Source organism: Malaclemys terrapin, chromosome 1, assembly GCF_027887155.1.
Source record: "Malaclemys terrapin pileata isolate rMalTer1 chromosome 1, rMalTer1.hap1, whole genome shotgun sequence".
In the NCBI taxonomy this organism is placed as follows: domain Eukaryota; kingdom Metazoa; phylum Chordata; order Testudines; family Emydidae; genus Malaclemys; species Malaclemys terrapin.
The window spans coordinates 94,614,582-94,640,516 of NC_071505.1; the positions used below are offsets into that span (position 1 = coordinate 94,614,582).

At 51.1% G+C, this 25,935-nt stretch overlaps 1 protein-coding gene across 1 annotated transcript; it reads right to left on the reverse strand.

Moving 5' to 3' along the window:
* Nucleotides 1-40: 40 nt before the first annotated feature.
* On the reverse strand, nucleotides 41-25,577 carry LOC128839285 (cytokine receptor common subunit beta-like). The gene is made up of 14 exons (XM_054032156.1): nucleotides 25,341-25,577; nucleotides 24,196-24,365; nucleotides 21,308-21,437; nucleotides 18,986-19,170; nucleotides 18,251-18,408; nucleotides 17,640-17,811; nucleotides 14,561-14,696; nucleotides 14,310-14,470; nucleotides 13,578-13,723; nucleotides 13,300-13,471; nucleotides 4,950-5,049; nucleotides 4,599-4,668; nucleotides 2,823-2,926; nucleotides 41-1,350 (listed from the first exon to the last, which is right to left on the reverse strand). Exons 2-14 carry the CDS (start codon nucleotides 24,257-24,259, stop codon nucleotides 93-95), a joined length of 2,856 nt encoding a protein of 951 aa, XP_053888131.1. The 5' UTR covers nucleotides 24,260-24,365; nucleotides 25,341-25,577; the 3' UTR covers nucleotides 41-92.
* Between the last annotated feature and the right edge of the window lie 358 nt (nucleotides 25,578-25,935).

The window sequence follows — 25,935 nt, forward strand, 5'->3', positions numbered from 1 at the left end:
AACAGTGATGACAAGAAGAGGCAACATGCTTCGAGTGGGGGACTTTTCATCCATTCACCTGCTCTCTTGCCCTCACCAGTCCTCTCACAGCGCTAGCACAGTTCCTTGGCCCCGACAGCTGGTTCCTGTCCTGCCCACGGAGGCAACACAAAGTAATCGTCACACTTCAGGGTTTTAAAGAGCTGAATGGCCTGCATGTGAAGTGCAGGCTCTCGCTTGCCATTGACAGATCCTCCATCAGAGGGCGGCTTTCCAAATGCCTGTCTGGCTTCTGATGTCTGATCAGCCAGGGGGTCTTTCTCACCCATGGGGGTCTTCTCACCAGGTTTGAGGCCAGGAAAGAAGCAGTATTCCCCCACCTGACGTAGAAAAACTGGCCCGGTGCCGTCGGGGTTGAACATGACCACATTGTCCTCTTGCCCAGGCTCTGCTTTAGCAAAATCAACCCCCTCTGAGAGGATGGGTGGGGAAAAACTGATGGGTTCTGGGGTACCATAGAGTGCCTTGGGGAACATAACATAACTCTCAAATCCAGAGAGATTGGCTGATGCTGGAGACGGAACTGGGACTGTGACACCAGGTTTTTCAGGGCCCAACTCAGGGCTAGGGGTGCCCTCCGTGGCATGGGGCAGTTGTGGGTTGGATGACAACATGGCAGCAGCAGTGAGCATTCCCTCCGGCGGGGCCAGTGCAGGGGACAGATGGGCAGAATCTCTTACTGACATCAATGACAGATCTTCCGTGGTGACGTATCCCACTGGCCATTTCTGACAGGAGTTGTTTAAGATGGCAGCAATCTGTGACTTTTGACCTTCGGTGTCCCCTTGTGCCACTTCCTCACCTGCTGGCTGGCCTTGTGACCCTTCTTGCCTTCCAGCAAGGGGCTGCTTCATCTCTTTCTGAGCAGGAAGCGAGACGGGATAGAGCTGAGCTGCTCCTCTCTCCTCCCCCACCAGCAGGGTCTGGGAAGAGGCCCCCTGGGGTAGGGACACATACTCCAGGGACGCTAGCTTCCCCCTGGTTCCCAGTGGGGCAGTTTCCCGGTCTTGACGAATGTCAGGCAGAGAGCACCCATGGGGGAGGTTTAAGTATGGACCATTAAAGTCAAAGCAGGACATGGGTGCCTGAGAAGCAGTGACCTTAGCACTGCTCCTCCAGGGGAGCGTGGCTGGTGACAAGGACTGACTGGTGCCCTGACTTGAATGGCAGCCAGCTGGGGCTGCAGGATGTGGAGCTGGAGTTGTCATTTCAAGAGTCTGATATGGGTTCTCTGGGTCCAGTGCACCAAGGACGCACATCCTCCTATCGGCCACGGCTGCAGGGAGCTCTGCTGAACTAACTTTCATCGGTCTGCAAGGGGGAAACAAGAGGAATCAGAGATGTCACCCTGCAGAGAACATCACATACAGACAGGGAGTGGAGCTGAGGGCCCCCTAGGAGAAAGGTCTTCTGGGAGTTAGAAAGAATCTTTCCCTTGGGGCAGATTATCACATAACTGCCTATGGCAGAGTTTCTTGTGCTTTCCTCTGGAGCAGCTGGCACCGGCATCTGTTCCTGGCAAGGTACTGGACTAGATGGACCATTGGCTGGACCCAGTCTGGCAGTTTCTGTGTTTCTTGAGTCTAAGGGGCCCAAGCAGCACATCACCCTACAGAGACTGTGATCACCACCACCCACATTATATAGCACCAGACCTTTGCCTGGCACTTGGCAGAGTTTATAAAAAGACATGGCCACTGCCCCAAGGAGCTTACAGCCACTGAGGTAGAAGCTAGCGAAAGGGAGGGGGCAGGCAAGGAGAGATGGGGGTTCAAACAAATACAAATAATGGCCTGCGCTTTCCAAAAGTGACCAGTGATGGCTGGGCACCCACCCATGGGCGGTGGGTATCAAAGGCCAGGGGAGATTAAGCCTCCCCTAACCCAGGCTGTGGTCTCGCCCATGCTCCACCCTGAGGCCGTGCCCTTGCTCCCCCTCTCCCCTGAAGCTGGCAGGGGCTCAGCTCCTTCCGGTGGCCTGGAGCTCGGGGCTTGCGCTGGCAGCCAGGGGCTGGGGTGGCCAGGGGCAACTCAAGGAGGGTGAAGAGCTCTTGCCCCCAGCCTGGAAGGGGAGAGGATATCTGGCTGCAGCCCTCTAAGCCCTGGGAGAAGGGGTACAGCTATAAGTGTCTCCAAGTTGGGACTCAGGCTATTCTAATTGAATACAGCCTTCCTCAGGCTACTCTTCTTAACCCAGAATCCCTCACAGCATAGAGCATGATGGGTACCCTGCCTCAGACAACCTCCCTACACCAGGAGCTGTGAGGAGGGCAGTCTTGGGCTTCTTGCATTGGCCCCACACTTCTGCATTGGATGAATTATCCTCTGGCCTATTGCAGCTCCTACTGGCTCTTGTATGCTGCCAGAGCCAGAATTGGCCCCAAGAGTGGTGAGGGCCTCACTTCCAGATGACAGGGAGTTAGGGTATGTGGGGGAGGGGGCGTGTGTGTATCTGTGTGCTGGGGGTGCTTATCCACCTCCATTTCCTGATTGGGAAATCAAGGGCATTAAGGCAAGCCCATTTCCAGAAGGAGAGATCAGGGAGGAAGGGCTCAGGGTTTGGGACTGGTGTTTCCAGGGAGACCAGGGAGACCAGGGGCTGCAAGTCCATCCACTGACATTTCCAGATGTGCATGTGGAGAATGTGCCAAGGTTTATCATTCACACCAGTTACATTTGCCACCCCTGCCTGATGAGATCAGCCACCCACAGGAACTGAGATGCCACCATCACCGAGTAACGTCTCGGAGAGTATCACCAGTGAGCAGTGCACCGACCACTCACCCATCCAGCACTTGGATGCAGCTGGCCAGGTCCGTCTTCTCGGAAGGGCTCTGCTTGCCAAAGTCCAGCTGGCTGCTCGACAGCGGAATCCCGAGCGGTATTTTCTGAAAAGAGACAAGGGCAGATAGCACTCCTGGCACACAGAGGGTGATTCCCTGAGGTCAGTGGGAAGCCAGAAGCCCCATAGTGGAGATACCACAGTGTGTGGTAGCACTTTAACCCCTCCTGGGGGCAACATTGCTCCTGGGGACTGGAGGTTTGATGAGGGGGAGTAGGTCTGGAGACTCCCTGCTGGAGGCCTCATGGCCCTGCCTCACCCCCCCCCCAAAAAAGAGCAGAGGAGAAGTCCTCCAGGCAGTCTAGAGTGGCTGCAGGGGAGCAGCTAATCAGAGGGGCTGCTGGAGTGACCAATCAGGGGGCACAAGGGCCATATAAAAGGAAGCAGCAGGGGCAGAGCAGTCAGTTGCTGCCTGGAGCTTGAAGAGGGAGAAGTGGGTGCCTGGCTGGCAGGAATAGGGTGACCAGACCACAAGTGTGAGAAATTGGGATAGGGGTGGGGGTAATAGGAGCATATAGAAGAAAAAGACCCAAAAATCAGGACTGTCCCTATAAAATCGGGACATCTGGTCACCCTAGGCATGAAGAGCAGCAGGACCATGGGCAGCTCGGTGCGGGCAGACTGAGCCCAGAATCTAACCAGACCCGGCGAGGGTATCATGAGGAGCCCTGCTGGTCTGGTTGAAGATTAAGCCCAGGGAGAGCTGCCAAAAAGACATTAACCAAGGGTATCGAGATGGGCCCCTTTGGGGCTGTTAAAGAAGGTAGTGCCACTGGGGGGAAGCCTTGGTTCTACAGCCCCATACCAGGGCTATGAGCAAGAACTAGAGACTGTATACCCTCGAAGTGGGGACAGTGCGTCTGACTCAGCCGGGGGTAGGGGGTGCTCGTGAGAGGCAGGTACCACGCCATTGTAAGAACTGAAAAGAAAGCAGGGTCACACCCAACCAGGAAGGGGGCACCTGAGATAGGTGGGTACTGCCCTGTTCAAAACTGAATAATTACCATCATGTATCGGCCAGAGAGGGGGCGCTCACAAGCATAAAGTAAAACACAGTGACAAAAATACTGCTATCTCCTGGGCTTCTCCGATGCACCGATGGGCAGTGTCCTCAGACAATGTAATGGGGTATTTACCCCACATGTGCCGTGAAAGGGTAAAGGCTTGAGAGGGCAATTAACCTGCCTGCTTGAACCTGGAGGATGGGCTGGGCCTAATTAGAAATAAAGCCCAGGTGGGGAAGAGAAGGGCTTGTGGCCATAAAGAGCTGAGTGAGGCTAGTGGGAGGAAGGAGACCCACGGGAGAGGAGGTGGGAAGTAGCCTGAGAGGGAGGAGGCAGAGCAGAGCAGACAGGCTACTCCGGGGGTGAGTGGGAAGCCTGACAGGAGACAGGGACCCTGAAAAGCACTAACCTGCCTGAGCCCCTGAGCGAGGGAAGGAGCGTGCCAGCCCCTGGACAGCGGTGCTATTGAAAGCACAGGACCTGGAGACAAGCTGTGGGGATAAGCTGTAGTGGAGGCAGGCCTGTGAGGCCGAGGTGGCCAGCTGAGCCCAGCCAGGCTGAGGGTTTTGTTTTGTTTACAGTTCTATTGGACTTGGTAAAGAACTCGGTTGGCCAGAAGGGGAGAACTGTCAAGTCATCTGACCGGAGGGCCAGGATACTCTTACAGCTGGAGTAGGCCAAAGTGTAGTAGGGGAAAGCTCAGTTCTCTCTTACCTGGAAGTAGCTCTGGAGCAGCTGACTCCTGCCAGGATTTGGAATCTTTTCCTCCCATTTTTTCTTCTTGCTGTAACAAGACAGAGTTTGCAGGGTCACTTCTCTTGTGGGGAGGCTACACCTGACACACAGCCTTACTCTGGGCCCCCTTGTCAACCCAGAGGTCCTGAAACTCCATGGCCCTACATTCAACCTGCTGTCCGATATGGAGAGAGCTCTGCACTGCACCCCAGGCATATCTCCAGCTCAACTAAGCCCTAGATCAAGGATAGGGGTGTACACATGCAGCACCTCCCTGCACTCACTCGACCAATGTGTCTGGCGGATCTCCAACTCCCAGTGCAGACTTACCTGAGTACGCATCTATAACCACACCAGACAAAGGCTATCAGCATGATGGTGAAGAATGGGACCAGCAATGGGAGAATCAGTTGTGACCCGGCTGAGGCAGCTAAATGAGAGAGAGAGATAAAGAGACAGCAACAGAAAATAGCTTCATTCTATAGCGAACCTTATGTTCTGGATGCTCTGGAGGGATGATATTGAGGTCAGGAAAATGTAGGTTGCCTATCAAGTCACGTGTCCTAACTGACAGGTCTGTTAAACCATGGAATACTCACCCAGTTCTAAAGGGGATGTGATCCTCAAGCCCCTGTTCTCCCCAGTCTCATGTTAGGGCTATTTAAAAAAAACCTAAAGAAATTCCCAGAGCAAAGAACTTTGTTAAAGCGAAGTTCAGGCTGAGGGCTTGTCTATACTCTTGGCTAAATCAGCATTGTTACGATCAGTGTAGAGGTGTAGATTTAGTGGGTCTGGTAAAGATCTGCTAAGTCGATGGGAAAGCATTCTCCCGTCAACATCTATACGCCGCCTTCCTGGGAGGCAGACGGTAAGTCAGTTGGAGAGTGTCTCCTGTCGACACAGCATGGGCATCTGGGGGTCATAGTGGACCACAAGCTAAATGTGAGTGAACAGTGTTGCAAAAAAGCAAACATCATTCTGGGATGTATTAGCAGGAGTGTTGTAAGCAAGACTAGAGACGTAATTCTTCTGCTCTACTTCTCATTTTAGGAAAGATGTGAACAAATTGGAGAAAGTCCAGAGAAGAGCAACAAAAATGATTAATGGTCTAGAAAACATGCTATGAGGGAATATTGAAAAAATTGGATTTGTTTAGTCTGGAAAAGAGAAGACTGAGAGGGGACATGAAAACAGTTTTCAAGTACATAAAAGGTTGTTACAAGGAGGCGGGAGAAGAATTATTCTTCTTAACCTCTGAGGACAGGACAAGAAGCAATGGGCTTTAATTGCAGGAAGGGCGGTTTAGGTTGGACATTAGGAAAAACTTCCTAACTGTCAGGTTAGGAAGCACAGGTTAAGCACTGGAATAAATTGCCGAGGGAGATTGTGGAATCTCCATCATTGGAGATATTTAAGAGCACGTTAGACAAACACCTATCAGGAATGGTCTAGATAATACTTAGTCCTGCATGAGTGCAGGGGACCGGAACAGATGATCTCTTGAGGTCCCTTCCAGTCCTATAATTCTATGGTGTAGACACTCCTGTAAGCTGACCTAAGTTTCATCAATTTCAGTTACGTAATTTACATAATTTATGTAACTGAAGTAATGTAACTGAGGTCGACTTACAGCTTTAGTGTAGACCAACCCTCTGAGAACAGATCAGTAACGTCCAGGTGAAGTTCCTTACAAGAACATCGCAGATATCAACAAAAAAAGACTTGCAGTTAAGTGTAAATGTACAAGAAACACAAACATTTGAGAGTCTGGAAATTCACTATTAAGGCCTATTCAATCACCTCTCCTATTTGTACATGTTCAGGAAGCCAATCAGGGACCAGGAAACACACCATGATACCTAGTGACCAATCACACAGCCTGAATTCCAAATGCTGAACAACACACCCATGAAGCAACGTTTCTCTGAATGACCAGAGAAACCCCTGTAGGTTCCAACAGATTTGCTTAAAATCAGTTGCAAAGAGCCCATCTTATTTCACAGACATGAAAATGTTGTTCAGAATGAACAGTTCAACCAGCTCCACTGATTGATCCCTTTCTACCTTCTAACATGGATCATTCCTTCCCTTCTCCAGCCCTCCACTTAGATCCATGAACTTCTCACTGGCCTCCAGCCCCATTTTCAGCCTGACCAGTGGGATCCAGTCTGCCTGGTTCCTCTTAAAGGTAGTAACCTGGAAACTTCAAAGGCTGCAATGCAGACATACAACGTGGGGAAGATTACAGTCATGTGACCCTCCTGTGACATTCTATACCTTTGGGGAGCATGCTGTAACCCCCATATTCCTCGTTTTCATATAATCATGATCTGAAGTATAAAGCATGCCTTGTAAGGTATCAGGGGAAAGGTCATTTCTCTATCCATATATGTATATTGTAACAAAGTTCCTCCTCTATCTTGGTGTTTCCATGGCCCATTTTACAGCAAGGCATTCTCTTTCCACCACTGCATATTTTTGTTCCCTTGGAAGGAGTTTCTGACTGAGGTATAGAATTGGGTGTTCCTCCTCCCCGACCACCTGTGATAGAACGGCCCCCAACCCTACTTCCGATGCATCCGTCTGCAGGATAAACTCCTTGGTGAAATCAGGGGCTATCAGTACGGGGTTATTGCAGAGGGCAGTCCGTAGGTCTGTGAATGCTTCCTCTGCTGCGTCAGACCATCTCACCAGATCAGGCTCACGGGCTTTCACTAGGTCTGTCAGGGGGCATGCCCTTGTGGCAAAGTGAGGGATAAATCGTCAGTTATACCCCACCACACCTAGGAACGCCCGAACTTGTTTCCTGCGAGTTGGTCGGGGCCAATTTTGGATGGCCTCTAACTTGTTCACTTGGGGTTTTACCAGACCTTTTCCCACAACGTAGCCAAGATATTTGGCTTCTGTAAACCCTACAGCGCACTTGGCAGGGTTTGCTGTAAGGGCAGCTCGCCTGAAGGTATTGAGGACTGCCTCCACCTTCTCCAGGTGGGTTTCCCAGTCTGGGGTATGAATGACCACATCGTCCAAGTAGGCAGCAGCATAACTGTTATGCGGGCATAATAGCTTGTCCATGAGGCGCTGGAAGGTAGCTGGGGCCCCATGTAGTCCAAAAGGGAGGACAGTATATTGAAAAAGACCCTCTGGTGTAGAGAACAATGTCTTTTCCTTTGCATCTTCTGCAAGGGGAATCTGCCAGTACCCCTTTGTCAAGTCTAGAGTAGTCAAGTACCGGGCATTACCCAGACGGTCCACTAGCTCATCTATGTGAGGTATGGGGTACGCGTCGAACTGGGATACTTCGTTTAGTCGCCGGAAGTCATTGCAAAATCTTGTGGTGCCATCAGGTTTGGGCACCAGCACGATTGGGCTGGACCACTGACTGTGGAATTCTTCGATGATCCCCAACTCCAGCATTTTTTTTACTTCTGCTTTTATTTCCTCCCTTTTTGCCGCTGGCACCCGATAGCGCCTCATTGTTACTCTGGCCCCAGGGTTCGTGACGATGTGGTGATATGTCTCGGTTGTTCAACCCGGTTTTGTCGAGAACACATCTTGGTTCTGGAAGATCATCTCAGACACCTCATTCTTCTGGTCTGGTGTTAAATCAGGAGACACTCTCACCTGTTTGGAAGGCTTATTTTCCTGGGTTAGGTCTTTTTGGACCATTGTGCATGCCTCTTGTGCATGCCAGGGTTTCAGAAGGTTAACGTGATAAATCTGTTCTTGTTTTCTGCGTCCTGGCTGCCGCACCTTGTAGGTTACTTCCCCCACGGGTTCAACCACCTCATAGGGCCCCTGCCATTGGGCCAGAAGCTTGAGTTCTGCCGTGGGTACCAACACCATAACCCGATCCCCTGGTTGGAACTGTCGCACTTTTGCCTGGCGATTGTAATGGGTTCGCTAGGCCTCCTGTGCCTTCTCCAAATGTTCCTGTACAATAGGGGTAACCCGGGCTATCCGGTCTCGCATCTGCATTACATGCTCTATTATATTTCTCCCCTCATTGGGTTCCTCTTCCCAGATCTCTTTGGCGATATCTAATATGCCACGGGGGTGACACCCGTATAATAACTCGAAGGGGGAAAACCCAGTTGAGGCCTGTGGTACCTCCCGGATAGCAAACATAAGGTAGGGTAGTAGTGTGTCCCAATCCTTCCCATCCCGACTTACCACCTTCCTTATCATAGCCTTGAGGGTTCGGTTAAACCTTTCTACCAACCCATCAGTCTGTGGATGGTAGACCGAAGTTCTCAGGGTATGTATATGGAGCAGCGTACAGAGGTCCTTCATTAGCTTCGACATAAATGGGGTTCCTTGGTCGGTTAATATCTCCTTTGGTAACCCCAATCGGGCAAAGATCCCCACCAGCTCTTTGGCTATAGTTTTAGAGGCCGTGTTCCGCGGGGGGACGGCTTCTGGGTAGCGAGTAGCATAGTCCAAAACAACAAGTATATATTGGTGACCCCGAGCCGTCTTCTCCAGGGGTCCCACTAGGTCCATGGCTATTCGCTCGAAGGGGACCTCTATGATGGGAAGGGGTACTAAAGGTGCCCTCAAGTGGGGACGGGGACTGCGCAGCTGACACTCCGGGCAGGAGGCACAGTACCTCCACACATCTTCATGTACGCCAGGCCAGAAGAACAGTCGTAGGACTCGTGCCAGGATCTTCTCTACCCCCAAATGCCCCCCAAAAAGATGACTATGAGCAAGACTTAATACAGCGTTCTGGTGTTTCTGAGGTACTAGGATCTGCTGTACCTTCTGCCCCTGTACTGATGCAACCTGGTATAAGAGATCCTTCTTCATTATGAAGTAGGGTCCTGGTCCCTGGGTTTTCCCTTCCACGGGGACCCCATCTATTTCAGTCACCTCCTTCCTAATGTTGTCATACCTTGGGTCTTCTGCCTGGTCCCATCCAAAATTTCCTCTCTAGGGGCCCAGTCTCTGTTGCCTCTACTGGTTCAGAAGCATTAGGGTGAGGGTCAGACTCAGGTGCTTCTCCCTCCTGCATGGCCTCCTCTTCAGCTGCGCGGGTCTGCCTACCTACAAGAGCAACTCTCTGGCTTTGGGTCAGTATTCGGGTTCCCAAGGCCTTAGCTGCCCGTCTTTCTACCCTGTCTGGGAGTGGAGAACAAATCTGGGGATATTTCAGAGAAGATTGGGGGTTGAAAGTCTGCTGTGGATGCCTCATCAATTTTAGGGTCCCCATCTTTCTCCAATCCCCCTACTGGGAGTAAGTTTCCAAACCCTGGGAAGTCCCTCCCTATGAGCACCGGGTATGGGAGTTTAAGGACTACACCTGCTGCTACCTCAGTAGTGTTCCCTTGGATCTCGATTTTTACTGGGATGGTGGGGTAGTAACTAACTGTCCCATGGACACATGTTATCCCCGTATGTTTAGCCTGCAGCAGCTGACTACGCTTCACAAGCTTCCCTGAGATAAGCATGATAGCACTCCCCGAATCAACCAGTGCCGTGGTCCCTACCCCATTTAGTTTCACTGGTCTGGTATATATATGTGGGGTTAGTGAGACCCCCACAAGGTGGATTAGGGAGCATGGATCTGCCCAGTTCCCCAGGTTACACTGCATAAGCTCCTCAGCATTGGGACACTGTGCAGCTATGTGTCCCCACTCCCCGCAGGCATAACATCTGTATGGAGCCCTAGGTGTTCCCCGGTCTCTTGGTTTGGGCAGTCTAACATTACGATCCTCTTCTCCCTCAGTGCTCCGACTCTTTGTGGCCTCTGATGGGCCTTCAGCCTCTCTCTTTTTCCACCTGGGCCCTCCTGGTGGCCCAGTCACCCGAACTTTAGGACTTGATGCTACTAGTTTAACCCGGGGTGCCTCTTCCTTAACTGGTCGGGTCAGCTCTCTCACTGTCCTTCGCCTCTCTACCAGGGCGACAACCTCATGAAAGGTGGAGGGTTCGTTCTGGCTTACCTAGGCACGAAGGTCTGGTGGTAGTCCCCTCATGTATCAGTTGATGACCAGAACCGCTAGTATCTCTTCCGGACTCCGGGACTCTGTTTGCAACCACTTTCGTGCAAGATGGATGAGGTCATACAATTGGGACTGCAGGGTTTTGTCTTCCTGGTACCTCCAACCGTGATACTGCTGGGCCCGCACTGCTATCGTTACCCCAGATCTGGCCAGGATCTCTGCTTTCAGCTGGGGGGTAGTCTGACGCAGCCTCTTCAGGCAGATCATGGTAGGCCTTCTGGGCCTCCCCACACAGGACTGGGGCAAGGATGCCAGACCACTGATCTCGAGGCCAGGCACTCCCGTAGGGCTGTCCTCTCAAAGGCCAGAAGGTATGCCTCTACATCATCCTCCCGTGTCATTTTCTGCAGCCAATGGCTGGCCCGTATGAGCCGCGTCCCATCATGGCCGCGATTCAGCTCTGTAAGGGATTTTATCTGGTTTACCAGTTCCCGCAACATAGCTTGGTCTTGAGCAGCCTGGTCCATCAGCAGGCGATTAGTCTCTTGCTGCAGCCGCACTGCCTCCTGTTGGGCGGCTGCCTGGACACGGGTAGCCTCCTGCTGGGCCACCGTAGCTTGTATCAGTGCCAGCACTACGTCATCCATTGTGGTGAAAAAAAATAAACCCTCTCCCTTTTTTTTTGTTTTTTTGTTTTTTGTTTAAATCACCCTCCTTTTTCTGCCGCGCTGTGCACCAGTGTGACAAAGTTCCTCCTCTATCTTGGTGGGTCCTGCGCTTATTGGTGGATTTTCTTTCCTCAGAGATTCACCATATGGGTTGTGGAACAGCCCAGAGACCTTCCCCTCTGAGAGAACCCACAGTCCAGATCGGTTGGGAGGTTTGGGGGGAACCCAGGCCCGCCCTCTACTCCCGGTTCCAGTCCAGGGCCCTGTGGACTGCAGCTGTCTATAGTGCCTCCTGTAACAGCTTCATGATAGCTACAACTCCCTGGGCTACTTCCCCATGGCCTCCTCCAAACACCTTCCTTATTCTCACCACAGGACCTTCCTCCTGGTGTCTGATAACACTTGTGCTCCTCAGTCCTCCAACAGCACACCCTCTCACTCTCAGCTCCTTGCACCTCTTGCTCCCAGCTCCTCAGACTCCCACCACAAACTGGGGTGAGCTCCTTTTTAAAACCCAGGTGCCCTGATTAGCCTGCTTTAATTGATTCTAGAAGCTTCTTCTTAATTGGCTCCAGGTGTCCTAATTAGCCTGCCTGCCTTAACTGGTTCTAGCAGGTTCCTGATTACTTTAGTGCAGCCCCTGCTCTGGTCACTCAGGGAACAGAAAACTACTCATCCAGTGACCAGTATATTTGCCCTCTACCAGACTCCTGTACCCCACTGGTCTGGGTCTGTCACAATATCATTAATGCATATGAAGTTATTATAATTGTGTAGTATGGTTGTCACTAAACCATACTGTAAATTAGGAGAATCAGCCAGATATTAGCTCCCCAGAGGCAACAGCAAGGAAAGTAACCAGCGCCCGGGCAGGGTGTCAAACAACCCATCAACAGCCATTGTCCAGCAAGGGAGCTACAGTGCATGAGGCCACACCAGGGGAATTGCTCTCCTTGGTTGGAGAGATTCAGTAATGCTCACCTGACTCTGAAAGGGGAGGGGGAGCAGGGGGCAAAACCAAGAGAGGAGAAAGGACATGATAAAAGGGAGAGACATTTGGCATGCTCTTCCTCTCTCTTCCACCTACATCTACAGACACCACATCAAGCAACTGAAGCACTGATCAAAGGGGAGAGCCTGGCTGAAGAGCAACCAGCCAGCCTGTGGTGAGAAGCATCTAAGTTTCTAAGTACATTGAAAGTGTTAAGATCAGCTTAGAATGCATTTCGCTTTTATTTCATTTGACCAAATCTGACTTGTTATGCTTTGACTTATAATCACTTAAAATTTATCTTTGTAGTTAATAAATCTGTTTGTTTATTCTACCTGAAGCAGTGTGTGTGGTTTGAACCATGTCAGAGTCTCCCCTTGGGAAAACAAGCCTGGTACATATCAATTTCTTTGTTAAATTGACAAACTCATATAAGCTTGCAGCATCCAGCGGGCATAACTGGACACTGCAAGATGGAGGTTCCTAGGGTTGTGTCTGGGACTGGAGATATTGACTAGTGTCATTTGGTTGCAAGTAGCAGGGAGCAGCTTACATGCCAGAGGCTGTGTGTGAACAGCCCAGGAGTGGGGGTTCTCACAGCAGAGCAGGGTAAGGCTGGCTCCCAGAGTCAAGGATTGGAGTGACCTAGCAGATCACCAGTCCATATAACACCAGAGGGGAATGTCACACCTCCCTAATTTTCCTGGGAATCATGGAACTAAATCCGCTGTACGACACTGACAATGTAGGCAGTTCATGCTTCTAATCTTCCTTGTGGAGGCCTCCTTCCCTCCTCACCTAGTGCATCCACTTCCTGCCCCTGATTTTCATATAGTTTTCTTGCTCCCATGGAGAATGGCAGCCCTGGGATCCCATTCAGATAAGCCAATTATACTCCTTCTCTGTGATATGAAGCATGCAGCCAGGTACCAAGGGGACCCTGGTCAGGCTCTTTGCTTAAGTAAGTGTATGAACCCTCAGTTTCCCTGAAACTCCAGCCAAGGGACCCGTTTCTCTAGGGAGGGAACTGACCCCCTCCCCCAAAGCCCCAAGCCAGTAGCCCAGCTGGGATGTACCACTCTCAGTTTCCCAGGTGCACTCCTCACTCCACTCGCTCCAGGGCCCCTTGTAGCTATCCGAGTGCACCCTCGCCCGCATTTTTCCCCTATAGTGTGTGGAGGGCTCCAGCATCTGCAGGGTGATGATGAAGGGAGGCTTGTCATTGCTGATGTTTACAATCTGGGCATTCTGGGAAGAGAAGAGGAGAAGAGATGGAGGAGGGGTGAGGAACTCTCTGTCCCATCCACCCACCTCCCTGGCAGAGTCCTGGGCTCCCAACAGTACCATCACCTACCTCCAAGGAGTCAACAGTCTTCCAATATAAGAATTCATATCTCTGGCCTATATGGTCATAGCTTAGGATCTGTTTTGTCCATCTCAGCTCATACTCCTGGTCTTTCATCTTTGTCATTGTCACGTTGACAGGTGCAAGTGGCTTGACTAGAACACAAACAATGCATTAGGAACATGGATCCATCTCCCAGCTTATCTTCCTGCCCACTCCCTTTTCCACTCTGGGTTGTGAGCAGGACTAAGGATATGCGGGTGCGAAACTTGTTGCCTGAGCAGACTAGCACCAAGGACTGCTAATAGCAGTGCCCCCATCTGACACATCTCATCTCCACACGCCCATTCTGTGCCTCCTCGCAGCAGTGCTCTGTCGGTGCCAGTAAGGAGCTCCAGTGCTGGGAGCTTCCTTTACCAGCTCTCTGTCCCACCCACACATCACTGTCTAGCTCTTTTGTTAACCATTCCACCTCTGTCAACCCAAGCGTTTCCTAAGCTGGAGGAGAAACCCCCCGATAACCCCCCCCACTTGCTGCAGGCGGCCCTCCCCGCGCTCCCCTGCTCCAGCTCCCTCCGCCTAAATGCTGACGACAACTGGGGCAGCCGAAGATCCGGCCGCCGCGGTCGCCGCTGAAGGACCCGAAATGCCGCCCCCCCAAATGCTAGCGCCCTAGGTAACCTCCTAGGTGGCCTAATGGGTTGCACTGGCCCTGGGCAGAGGATCCAAATGGGCTCTCACTGTTTTTGGAGGCTTCTATCAGTTTCTCCTCCTCCTTGGGCCGGACAGTTATGAGGTACTGGCTCAGCCTGCTGGGGTTGGTGAGATTGATCTCACAGCTGTGGAGCAGGTAGTGGCTGCCAGGCAATTCCTCCTCATGGACTGGAGAGCATTCTGTCTCTCTGGGGAAGAGAGCAGCCAGGCCTGAGTGAGCAGGAGGGATGGTCAGATACAGGAGGACAGGCATATGCTGCCATGGGTAGGTCACTTACTCTGATCCCGGTGGGGTTCTGTAGAAGAGCGCGAACAAGACAGAGCTGGTGACTTCTGTCCTCACTTCCCAGCTGCACATTAGCCGATCAACCCCATTGAAGAGGCAGCGAAGGTTCTTGGGCTGAGCCTCATCCCCTAGTGAGGAGCCAGTGGTTAGTATAGCTCTGGGAGGGGCAGGGTTGGGAGGGATGCGGAGGACAGTGGAGCGGGGACTGATTGTAACATTGAGGGAAGAAGGGAATACTTTTAGACCTGATCTTCACTACAGAGTTAGGTCGATGTAAGGCAGCTTACGTTGACCTAACTTAGGGTAGGTCTTCACTACGGGGGTGGGGGTCGATTTAAGATACGCAAATTCAGCTACGCGAATAGCGTAGCTGAATTCTACGTATCGCAGCTGACTTACCCTGGAAGTCATGGTATATGAAGAAAATTATGACTTAATTGGCATTACAGAGACTTGGTAGGACACCTCTCATGATTAGAGGGATATAGTTTGTTCCAACAGGAAAGGTATGGGTGGAAAAGGAGGCAGCACTGTGCTGTATATCAAGAATGTAGACACTTGCTCTGAGGTGCAAGAGGAAGTGAATGGCAAACATACTGAGAGTTTCTGGGCGAGGATAAAAATGGAAAAGCAGAGTAGCAATGTTATGGTGGGGGTCTATTATACAGCACCAAATCAAGAAGAGGAAGTGGATGAGGCATTCTACAAGCAGGTAACAAGATTAGCTAACACACATGAGCTAATATTAATGGGGGATTTTAACTTCCCTGATATCTGCTAGAAGACTATTACAGCGAAACATAATATGTCCTGCAAATTCTTAGCATGTGTAGGGGACAACTTTCTGATTCAGAAAGTTGAAGAAACAACTAGGGGGTCATCCATTTTGGACCTGGTGTTGACCAACAGGGATGAATTAGTTGTGAACATGAAGGTGGCCGGGAACTTGGAGGGAAGTGATCATGATCTGATAGAATTCAAGATCCTAAGGAAAGGAGGACATGAGAACAGCCAAACAAGAACACTGGACTTCAGAAAGATAGATTTCAACCAGCTTGGAGAAATAGTAGGCCAGGTCCCATGGAAAGACCAATTAGGAAGAAAAGGAGCCAAAGCGTGCTGGCCATTCCTAAAAGATGTAATATTAGAGGCTAAACATCAAGCTATTCTAATGCAGAAGAAAGATAAGAAGAGGCACAGGAGGCCAATGTGGCTGCACAAGCAGTTTTTTACCTATCTAAAAACCAAATGGGATACATCCAGGAAATGGAAGGAGGGCCGTGTCACCAAGGAAGTTTACATGGGACTAGTGTGAGTGTGTAAGGACAAACTCAAGAAAGCCAAGGCAAGAATGAGTTGCATCTGGCACGGCATGTTAGAGACAACAAGAAAGAGTTCTATAAATGTGTCAGATGAAAAAGAAAAATCAGGGATGATGTGGGCCTGCTGCTCAATGGAGAAGGTGAGCTGGTAATGGAAGATAGTAGGCAGTGAGCAGCTATGCCTTCCTTTGCGTCAGTCTTTCACAAAAAATAACATGTGACTGGATGACTAGTGAAGTTGCCATAGATAATAAAGAGGAAGGGATGCAGATCAGAATAAATAAAGAACACGTCAGAGATCTTCTGACTAATCTGAATGAATTCAAGTTAGCAGGGCTGGATGCAGGGCCGGTGTAACCACTAGGCAAACTAGGCCAAAAAGCGGTGCCCCACATTTTTTTTTTACACTACAGTGGAGTCACATCTTAGGCGGGGGTTAGGTTCTAAGGTCAGAGCATAAGAGGAAAATCGCGTATAGTGAAAATTACCATAAAGTACAGTACACACAGTATACACTGTATGCACTAGAACAGGGGTCCTCAACCTACAGCACATGTGCCAAAGGTGGCACGTGAGCCGATTTTTTTTTTTTAATGGCTGGCCACCGGCCCGCTCAGCCCACTGCTGGTCTGGGGTTCCGGCTGGGACCCCGGCTGGCAGCGGGCTGAGTGGGCCGGCGGCCGGGACCCTGGCTGGCAGGAGCCGGCGGACGAAACCCCAGACCACTCAGCCCGCTGCCAGCCCCGTTCAGCCCACTGCTGGCTGAGTAACGGAACCCCAGGCCGGCAGCAGGCTCAGCAGCGGCCGGGACCCACCCCCTGCCATTAAAAAAATCAGCTCACGTGCCACCTTTGGCACACATGCTATAGGTTGAGGAGACAGAACATTATGGGATGCAGATGAAATTATGGGATGGAGAATACTGCATTCTGGGATGTTGAAATCATGTTCCCAGTCACCGCTGTGCCACTCATTTTGGCCCCAGGAGGCACTGCAAAACCTTCCCCAAACCCCCTGTGCTTGATGGTGGCGAGTTGCACACTGGGATAGCTACCCATGGTGCACTGCTCTCTGCATCGATGCAAGCACTGATGATGAGGATGCGCACCACCAACACAAGGAGTATAGTGTGGACACACAAATGTGATTTAATTTCTGAGGAGGCTGTATGCCAACATCACTTGGGTCAACATCATTTAGTAGTATAGCGATGCCCTCTGTTTCAGGGTTTTCTATGAGAGCCCAGAGCATTATGCTGGTCCATTCATCCAAAAGATACAATCCACATATTGCAAGAGACAGAGAGACTGGCCTCTCCGGAGCCCACATCCCAAAACCCACTATCTCCACTGGCACTCACTGGCCCTATTGCTGAGAGGCCCGATACTGAGCACACCTAGAAGGGCCCCATCAAGGCGAGGGGTTTCAGGTGCAATGGCAGGGGAAGTTTGTATAAGGAGCTTGTACTGCCCCTGCCAGTGCTGCACTGGGACTGGTACCTGTGCCATGGGACTAACCAGAGCTCTGAAGTTTCTGCAGCTACTGCTCTGGTACCTGTCAGTGACACTAAATTCACTTCAAATAAGAGAACACCAGTGAAACTGGACCATTTTCATCAAATTCCAGAGATTCTCCAATGTCATCAGTTCAGCCCCCAAATCCTCTGGAAGCGAAGCACAAAATCCCTCTGCTGCCAGCATCTCATCACGTCCCTCCTTCCCCCCACGTCCCCTCGGCCTCCGGAATTACCTTCCTGGGACTTCCAGGACACGGCAGTGCTCCATTCGCTGGACTGCCCAGACCAAGCAGCGCCCTGGCTTGGCTTGGATCGCACACGAGCTTCATAGGTGCTGCCTGGCACAAGGGCATCACGCCTCAGCAGGCAATGGGAGGAGTTTGCGACTGACACCGAGGAAGATTTCTGTCAGTGGGGAAGAGATAGTGAGGAGTCAGGGGTGGTGGAGAGAGATAGAGAGACTTGTTAGAGAGGCATGGGAGGATCCTTTTCTTGGGCAATTCTACTTAGCCAAGCACAGCCAGCGCTGTGATCCCGGGGTAACGTGGAGCCAGATACTGCTTGTGCAGGGCTCACTGCTCTCATAGTGCAGAGGCTGCTTTTTACTTGCTAGATCTCTGGCCATGACTAACCAAGGCCGGACGGCACAGGGTTTGTAAGATGCACACATACCTAGCTACAGTGTGCACGGACCCACCGTCTGGGTCATTCAGGTTTCAGAGGATCGGCTGGGGTCAGCGGCAGCCAAGCAGGTTTCAGAGGATTGAAAAGGTTTGTTTTCTACCCTCTAAAAGGTGCAACCAAGAACAGCACATGCCAATGCCTAAGCACATCTCATGCCTACCTCCCAGGATTCCCACTCCCGCTTGTAGGTCACTTCAAACTCCAATTCATCATGCACCCAGTGGCTTTCATTAGTCCCTTCAGCTGCTTCCCAGGACAGCAAGAAGTCACCTGCTTCTGTGACGTTGATCCAGAGCTTCTGAGGTGGGAGGGGCTGGACTGGAAATGAGAAGGGACAACACGGGTTGCGGTTATTGGTAGATGGGGATGGGGAGTGGGCAGAGGGCCTGTCTAATACTTATCCTGTTGGCACTTGGCAGTGTAACAAGTAGAATTGCCAAGGCCATAGTGAAAATGGTGGTGAACAGAACAGAAGGGTAATAGGGACATGAGTGCAGTATTCACTTAAAGGTGAAGACATATTACTTATTACATATTACATTTTTCTGAGTAAAAAGGTTTGTTTGAGATCACTTTTTCCTAATGGCAGAGACGCTTGGCCAGAGCAAGAGGGTGGGTCAACTGGGAGGAATATGTCTGGTTTTTACCTTGTAGGCTGGTAAGGAAGGAATCCATCCATCCGTCATCCTCTAAGTGAGGAACAGAAACACAGGCCTCACAATGGAAATGAAACTATTCCTGGCAGGATAATAGGCTGACATGCAGAAGTAAGGTTAAAGGTTAGCGTTCAGGATTCTTGACTAGGGTTAGGGGATCAGGGCAGAGGAAGAAGTTTTAATTTCACAGGATCTCAAATATTCCTGGAGAGAAGAGAGAGGTGGTGCCTTGCCCTTACCATTCTGGAACAGGCTGACGTTCAGCTCAGCCTGCAGCAACCGATCGGGTTTGAAAGTGTAATTGTCGTGCAGCCCAATAGCAAACATGGTGCTGTTCCTGTGGCAGCTCCAGCAGACACAGGAGTCCTGGCAGATCGGCAACTCCTTGCCTCCCTGAGGCTCACATGGGATCTGTGTGCTTCTCCTATGTGCAGAGAAAGTGGGTGAGGAGGAGCTGATTTAGGTACAGATAGAAAATCCCAAATTAGGCTCCTGAAATCTTCCCCACATTCTGTTCTAGTCTATATAGATTCTTATGCTGCACTCATCACCGTAGCATCTGAGCACCTTCGAGTAGATCATTAAGCAATGTGACTTCACATCTGTCATCTTTGGGTGGGTCTCATTCTCTCCCCAGGGGGAAAAGCATGTGAAGTGCAGTGTCTTGTGTTGGTTGGGATTTTTTTTTTTAATATACACATGTTGCTGTGTATTTCTATTAGCAAAGGCATGTCAAAGAGATCGCCTTGCACTTGGAGTGGAAGGTGTGAGGTTGTGACTGTTGTTAAGTTCCCATAGAAGTTGATTCCACAGTCTCAGACTGGCCCCTGAGAAAGCTCTGTCTCCAGCACAGATGAGAGTTAATCTTAGTGACAAGAGTTCCATTGTGCCAGAGAAGTGGAGTTGTCAACCACAATTTTTGTCCCAGAACATTAGATGGCCCATTAGATGGCTTGGGCCCCAACCCTGGAGAGCCTTGAAGATAAGGACAAGACCTTTAACTTGATTTGAAATTCTGTGGGAAGCCAGTGGAGGACAGTGGTGGTGAGTTCCCGATAGGCCTGTGTTGCTGAGGAGACACGCTGCAGCGTTCTGTACTAGCTGGAGTTTCCTACACACTGAAGGTTTCATGCCCAGGTACTTTGCCTTGCTGTGGTCCAGCCAAGAAGTGACAAAGGTGTGAATAACTGAAGCCAGGTCCACCAGGATGGGACCGAGTCCCCCAGCCAACCAGAAATGATAAAAAGCATTACTTGCTGGCACTGCTATGTGAGAGCTTAGGGTCAGCGAGGAATCCAAGAGTACTCCTCAATGATGGACTGAACTGACTGATTGTGGGTATGTGACTTCAGCCAAAAGAGACTGCACTGTGGCTGCAAACACTTCAAAATGCTTTCCTCTGCCCACCAGCTTCACCTCTATCTTGCTCTGGTTCAGCTTCAGCCAGCTGTTCTTCACCCATGAGCTGGTCTCATCCAAGCACTGGGCCATCTTGGTGGTAGTGGCGTGCTTGTGTGCGGTGAAGGATAAGTAGAGAGCTGTGTCTCATGGGCATATTGCTGGCACTAGTGTCCAGTTGTCTGACTAGTTCACGCTCATCCCAGGATCCATCCTCACAGCTCATCTTCTGATTGGACTCCAGAGCATTCTCTCAAGAGTCAAGTCCTTGTACGGGTTCTTTTTCCAGGGGTGATGGGCTCACTTAGGTCCCAATCCAAAGCACAGTGAAGTCAGCGGGAGTCCTTCCACTGACTTCAACAGGCATGGGATCAAGCCACTAATGATTTCAGCATCTCTTCCCGAAAAGGCAATAGAGATGATACCTTCCTATTCCCCACCAATTTCCCCCATTCCTAAACCCTGACCTTTACTCTCCCCATCTCCCCATCTCTTGCTTTCCACATCTCCCTTTCTGTCCCTCTCCCTCTCTGCCCACCACATCCGTCCAGGCCTGATGGCTCAGTTCCCCTCTCTAAAGGAAACAGATGTGGTGGGCAGATACTGGAGGTACACAGCCCAGTAACTCTGGGCGGAAACCCGATTGCACAGCTTGGCATAACCACTTCTCTCTTTTCAGTCTCTCCACCCATCCTTATTTTGCAGATGTGACCTCACCAGAGCTATGTTCCTTCTGACCCTGCAACAAAGAAGATCCAGGGGAATGTTTGGGAGCGGGGAACCATCCCTCTCTCTTTTGCTGATGAATGAACCTCAACACAGCTGTACTCTAATGCCTATTTCTTCACTCCAGGTACGGTAAGCTAACAGGCCCTGCCATCACTCACACCTGGGATCCCCCAGAAAAACCAAGGGAGAGTGATAGAAAAACTAATAAAATAAACTGATCAGCGCACCTTCCTGTATCTCCCCATCCTCCCAATGCAGACCTAAAAGAGTCTCCAACTTCCACCCCTCAGCAGGACCAGCACAGGTGTCCATGTGCTCCTCAAAGCCGGGCTGTCAGCTCGGATCCCTTTCCCTCCTCCCATTCCCACCTCTTAGGTTCAGCAGCCAGAGGCCTCTTGAGTCCTTCTGCAGCAAAGCAGGGGTCAGGCACTTACTTGTCTATATTGTCCTCATGGTAAAGTGTCACATTGAGGAAGCGACGTGCCACTGTGCATTCCTGCCATGTGCAGGTCGTCCGGGAGGTGTAGTCATTGTAGCAGCGCAGGCTCTGCATCGGGAGGCTCTCTGCAGGGGGAAGGAAAGCACAACGCTGTGGGTGGGTCATAGAGAGGGGCAGTGAGGAATAATGGGATGTGCACACCACTGCCATGGCGGGGAGGGCAAAGATGGCGAAATGGGGCACAAATGGGTAAACTCTCCTGGGAGTCCCTCGCATGTCAGTTAGCTCACGTGTCAGGGATGTCATGGACAAAAACCTCCCGCTCCCCGATGCTCACAATCCAGAGGCTGGAGAAGAGCGGTTTACTTACCAGGAGCTGTGGTAATGAGAGAATCGTCCCTGTGCATTCACAGTCTGGCCAACTTGTGTGAGTCTATCATGAGTCTCAGACTACTGAGTGTTTTTCTTAAAGCCCCAACATCTGCATTGAGGTTATTACCCGAGACTCTCACTTTTCACGTACAAAAAGTAAGTGTCTGACCTACACGGCTGGGAAGAGAAGCTTGAAGGATGAGCCCTAAATACGCCAACACCAAATGACAAATCAACCCCCCCCAGCTGTATTCTCATTCAAATCTCATGATATTTAAGTCACTCTCAGGATTTTTTAGGCCTGACCCTTGATTTCTGAACGCTGGGGGTTGGCAGTTCTGATTTGCATTGTGGGAGTCGCCCTGGTGGTGAGCACACAGAACCCTCGTTGAAAGCCATGTTCTTGGGGGGTGCATGAGCATCCTCACAGTGTCATTGGTCAGACGACCTCCTCTGCATACGGGAGTGAGCCCATCAACTGCCTCCATTCCTTCTCCTGAACTGCTTTATTATTGTTGCATTATTTCAGGAGGTGTCGCTCGCAGTAATGCACTATATGACATGTCATATGATGTTAAGCCATGCCACAAAATACCTCTAAGGCCCAAGTGAAGGACTTGGCAATGAAGAGGGCTGCCCTGGTGTGAGAATGGGATTTGGACCTGAGAATGGATCACATAGCTTAAGAGCCTTGGAGGTCAGATAGGCCTGGAGACTTGGGTGTCTTTCCTTGAGTGTGTGAGAGGTGAAAGCCCTGCCAATAGCACATTGGGCTGGGGAGTGTGATTGCCCCAGCACAGCAGACATCAGACATGCACATCCACCGCTGGAAAGAGAGATGTGCATGAGACACCTCCTCTGAAACCCATTTTAGGCTCTGTACGGGGTCTGGGCTTGGTGCAGAGCTGGGACAACAGGGGCTCAGAGGGAACATTGTGGAATTTGGAGAAATTCCTCCCTTTCTAAGGTACACTGACCTAGAACCAAGCAACAAACAACTAGCTCAAGGGTGGGCAAACTACGGCCTGGAGGCCACATCCAGCCCTTCAGATATTTTAATCTGGCCCTTGAGCTCCCGACGGGCAGCGGGGTCCGGGACTTGCCTTGCTCCATGCGTGCTGCGGCTCCGTGTGGCTCCTGGAAGTAGCGGCATCCCCCCCCTCCAGCTCCTAAGCATAGGGGCAGCCAGGGGGCTACGTACGCTGCCCCTGCCCCAAGCTCCAGCTCCTCAGCTGCCATTGGGAACCGCGGCCAATGGGAGCTGCAGGGGCAGCGCCTGCGGATGGGGCAGTGCTTCGAGCCACCTATCTGCACTTCCACGTAGGAGCTGGAGAGGGGACATGCTGCTACTTCCAGGAGCTGCTTGAGGTAAGCGCCACCTGGAGCCTGCACCCCTGACACGCTCCTGCGCCCCAACCCCCTGTCCCAGCCCTGATCCTCCTCCCACCCTCCGAATCCCTCGGTCCCAGCCCAGATAACCCTCCTGCACCCATAACCCCTCATCCACAGCCTCACCCCAGAGCCCGCACCCCATCCGGAGCCTGCACCCCAACCCCCTCCCCCAGTCCGGAGCTCCCTCCACACCCTGAACTCCTCATTTCTGACCCCACGCCAGAGCCCTCATCCCCAGCCAGAGTCCTCCTGCACCCCAATCCCCAATTTTGTGAACATTCATGGCCCACCATACCATTTGCATATGCACATGTGGCCCTTGGTCCAAAAAGTTTGCCCACCCCTGAACTAGCTCTAACTGTGCACAGATGGGAGATTAATCCTAGAAACAGGAGCAATCAATAGACATGACAGAGGGTCCTGTTTGTTCTCTGCAGTGGTAAAGAAGGAACTAAGGTGGTTCAGAGGGATGGACACCCCTAGACGTGAGCCTTTGACACTGACACTGGTGACTTGCTCTGTCTCCCTGCCCCTCACATTTCCCCCCTCCTCTTTGTCTCTCTTTCACACACACCTCACAGTCATCCTCCTATTTGTCCACACTTCCAAATGGATATTCGTTCACTTACACTCCCACCTGAATCTATGTATCGTTCTATCCCTCCACTCTCCTTCAGGGGTCTGTCTATCCCTGCACTGCACCTCCAGTTCATCCACCTACTCACCAGCCAGCTTTTTCATACATTTGCCCAACAGCCCACCTGTCCATCCATCCATCTACTCACTCTCCTGCTTTTCCATCCATCCATCCACTTCTCCATCCAACCATCCACTTCTCCATCCATCCATTTCTCCATTCAACCATGCACCCTCCCATCTGTAATTCCATCCACATTTCAATCCACTTACCATACCACCCATTCACATAAACAATCACCCTCTTGCCTGTCAGTCTAGTCACCAACATACACATCTGGAATGGCAGAGGGAGCAGCTGAGCAGAGGAAACAGGGAAAGTAGGAAAGGGAATGGAGAAGAGTAAAGGGACTGGAAGGAGGGGAGGGAAGATGATAAAAAGGGCAGGGGGGAAAAAGAAGAGGAAAAGAAACCAAAACTCACCTCGAGATTCTCCGACCCTGAAAGCCCAGCACAGAGCCAGCAGAGCACTGCAGAACAACTTCATCTTCACACCAGCCTGCGCCCACCAGCTCAGTCCTGCTCCCTGTGCTCTGGGCTGGTCGCTGGCCTGGGGTTCTTGCAATCACACTTGTTAACTCCTTCTTTGTCACCTGTTGAATGTGGAAGCCAAGCTCTGATGGTCAGGTGGTTGGGACCTTCTGTGAGACAGAAAACCTTCCCTCCTGCACTAAGGGGACCTTTCACTGATCCATCAAGGCCACAAGGGACCATTAGGTCACCTAGTCAGACCTCCTGTAGGACATAGGCTGGAGAATAAAATTGACTTCCAGGACCGGTTCATTGCAGGAGAGAGGGGAATTCAGTCTCCATGTTCATTCACCACTGGGATTCCCCCGCACACATACACAGCTCCCTCATTTGTTTGCAAGCCTGCCCTGGAGACTCACCATCCTACCCTACCCCGCCCCATCTCCCCCACTCATATACATCTCCCCTCTCTTGGGATGAGATGGGGATTCAGTCTTCATGTTCCTTCAGTTCTGGGCTTCTCCCCCATATGCTTCTCCTCCAGCAACACCCCTCGAGAGAATTGCTTTGAAGTGATTCCAAGTGGCAGTTTGCAGCCAGCTCCCCTGGAATTGCTTTGGGACCCAATCCACAGACATAATCCCAAAGGAGATTTATTGTCTCTTTTTGTGGGATCTAGCATTGAATTCAGTGGTGCAAAAACCATGGTCAAATTCTCCATTGGTGTAACTCAACTGAAGTGAAAGTACTTGCACCACTGGAGAATGTGCCCCATATTACTGCTTGCTAAAGAGTATAACAGACCCCCCCCCCGCCTTGGGCACAGCCACAGAGCCAAGCCTCTGTGCTCTGGGGATGTCTGATCTGGGGCTTTTCTCCACTTTGGGAAAGTATGGAGAAGAGGATCCACCCAGAACAACCCCCAGCTTCCTAAATGCCATTTCCTTTGATAGAATATGAGGTTCTAGACAAGTGAACATTCATCACAGAGACGAGATCTATGACTAATGGCTCCAGAGCTCATGAGCCCTTGTCTGTCCGGGGACAGGCTCTCTTTGCCACGTACCCTTCCCCCAGTAAAGGCAGAGTTTCCTCACCTGAGCCAAGAGCTGCTGGTGGGACAGCCGCCTCACAGCAGGTGGATCACTGACCCTCTCAGTTCTCACTCCCTGGCAGCTGGAGCGTCTTTACACATACAGGAATCAGCAATGACCATGGCTGTCCAAGACTGGAATGGATCCCCCTGGGAAATAATGAAGCTGGGGTATCCCCTGCACCTTTTGCCCTCTCAGGGCTTCCACACCCTGTATGCCTCCTTTCAGGGAGTAGACACAGCCCTGAACACTCTGAAGTTGGAGTGTGACACTCAGACTCTGAACTTCCTATTTTTGTAGTTTGTTTGACACCCTCGGAGCGCCTTCTGAGGCAGTTCTTAAAACCTGGGCGGGGAAGGGAGTATTTCTCTTTTCATTGTTATATTGTATTGTTTCTGATTAAACAGTTTCCAGGAATCAGGACACATTGTTTTCTTGAAATCAGGAGTAATACACTGCTAAAAGAAGCTGTCCTTTGCTTCCTATCTCCTTCCCCCTCCCCCTCCCCCCCACTCGGACCCTCGGGAAGAAGACAGATGGAAAAGAGAAGTAGTTCCCTCCCTTCCTGTCCCCTGTTTGTTTCATCCACATGCTGTAT

Bases quoted from the DNA above. Each gene is read 5' to 3' on its own strand.
- LOC128839285 (XM_054032156.1), bottom strand. From the start codon at position 24,259: ATGAAGTTGTTCTGCAGTGCTCTGCTGGCTCTGTGCTGGGCTTTCAGG. The intron at 13,724-14,309 runs GTGAGAGCCCAT...TTTGTGTTCTAG, and splicing joins GATAGAAGCCTCCAAAAACA to TCAAGCCACTTGCACCTGTC. The intron at 13,472-13,577 runs GTAGGTGATGGT...TTCTCTTCCCAG, and splicing joins AGACTGTTGACTCCTTGGAG to AATGCCCAGATTGTAAACAT.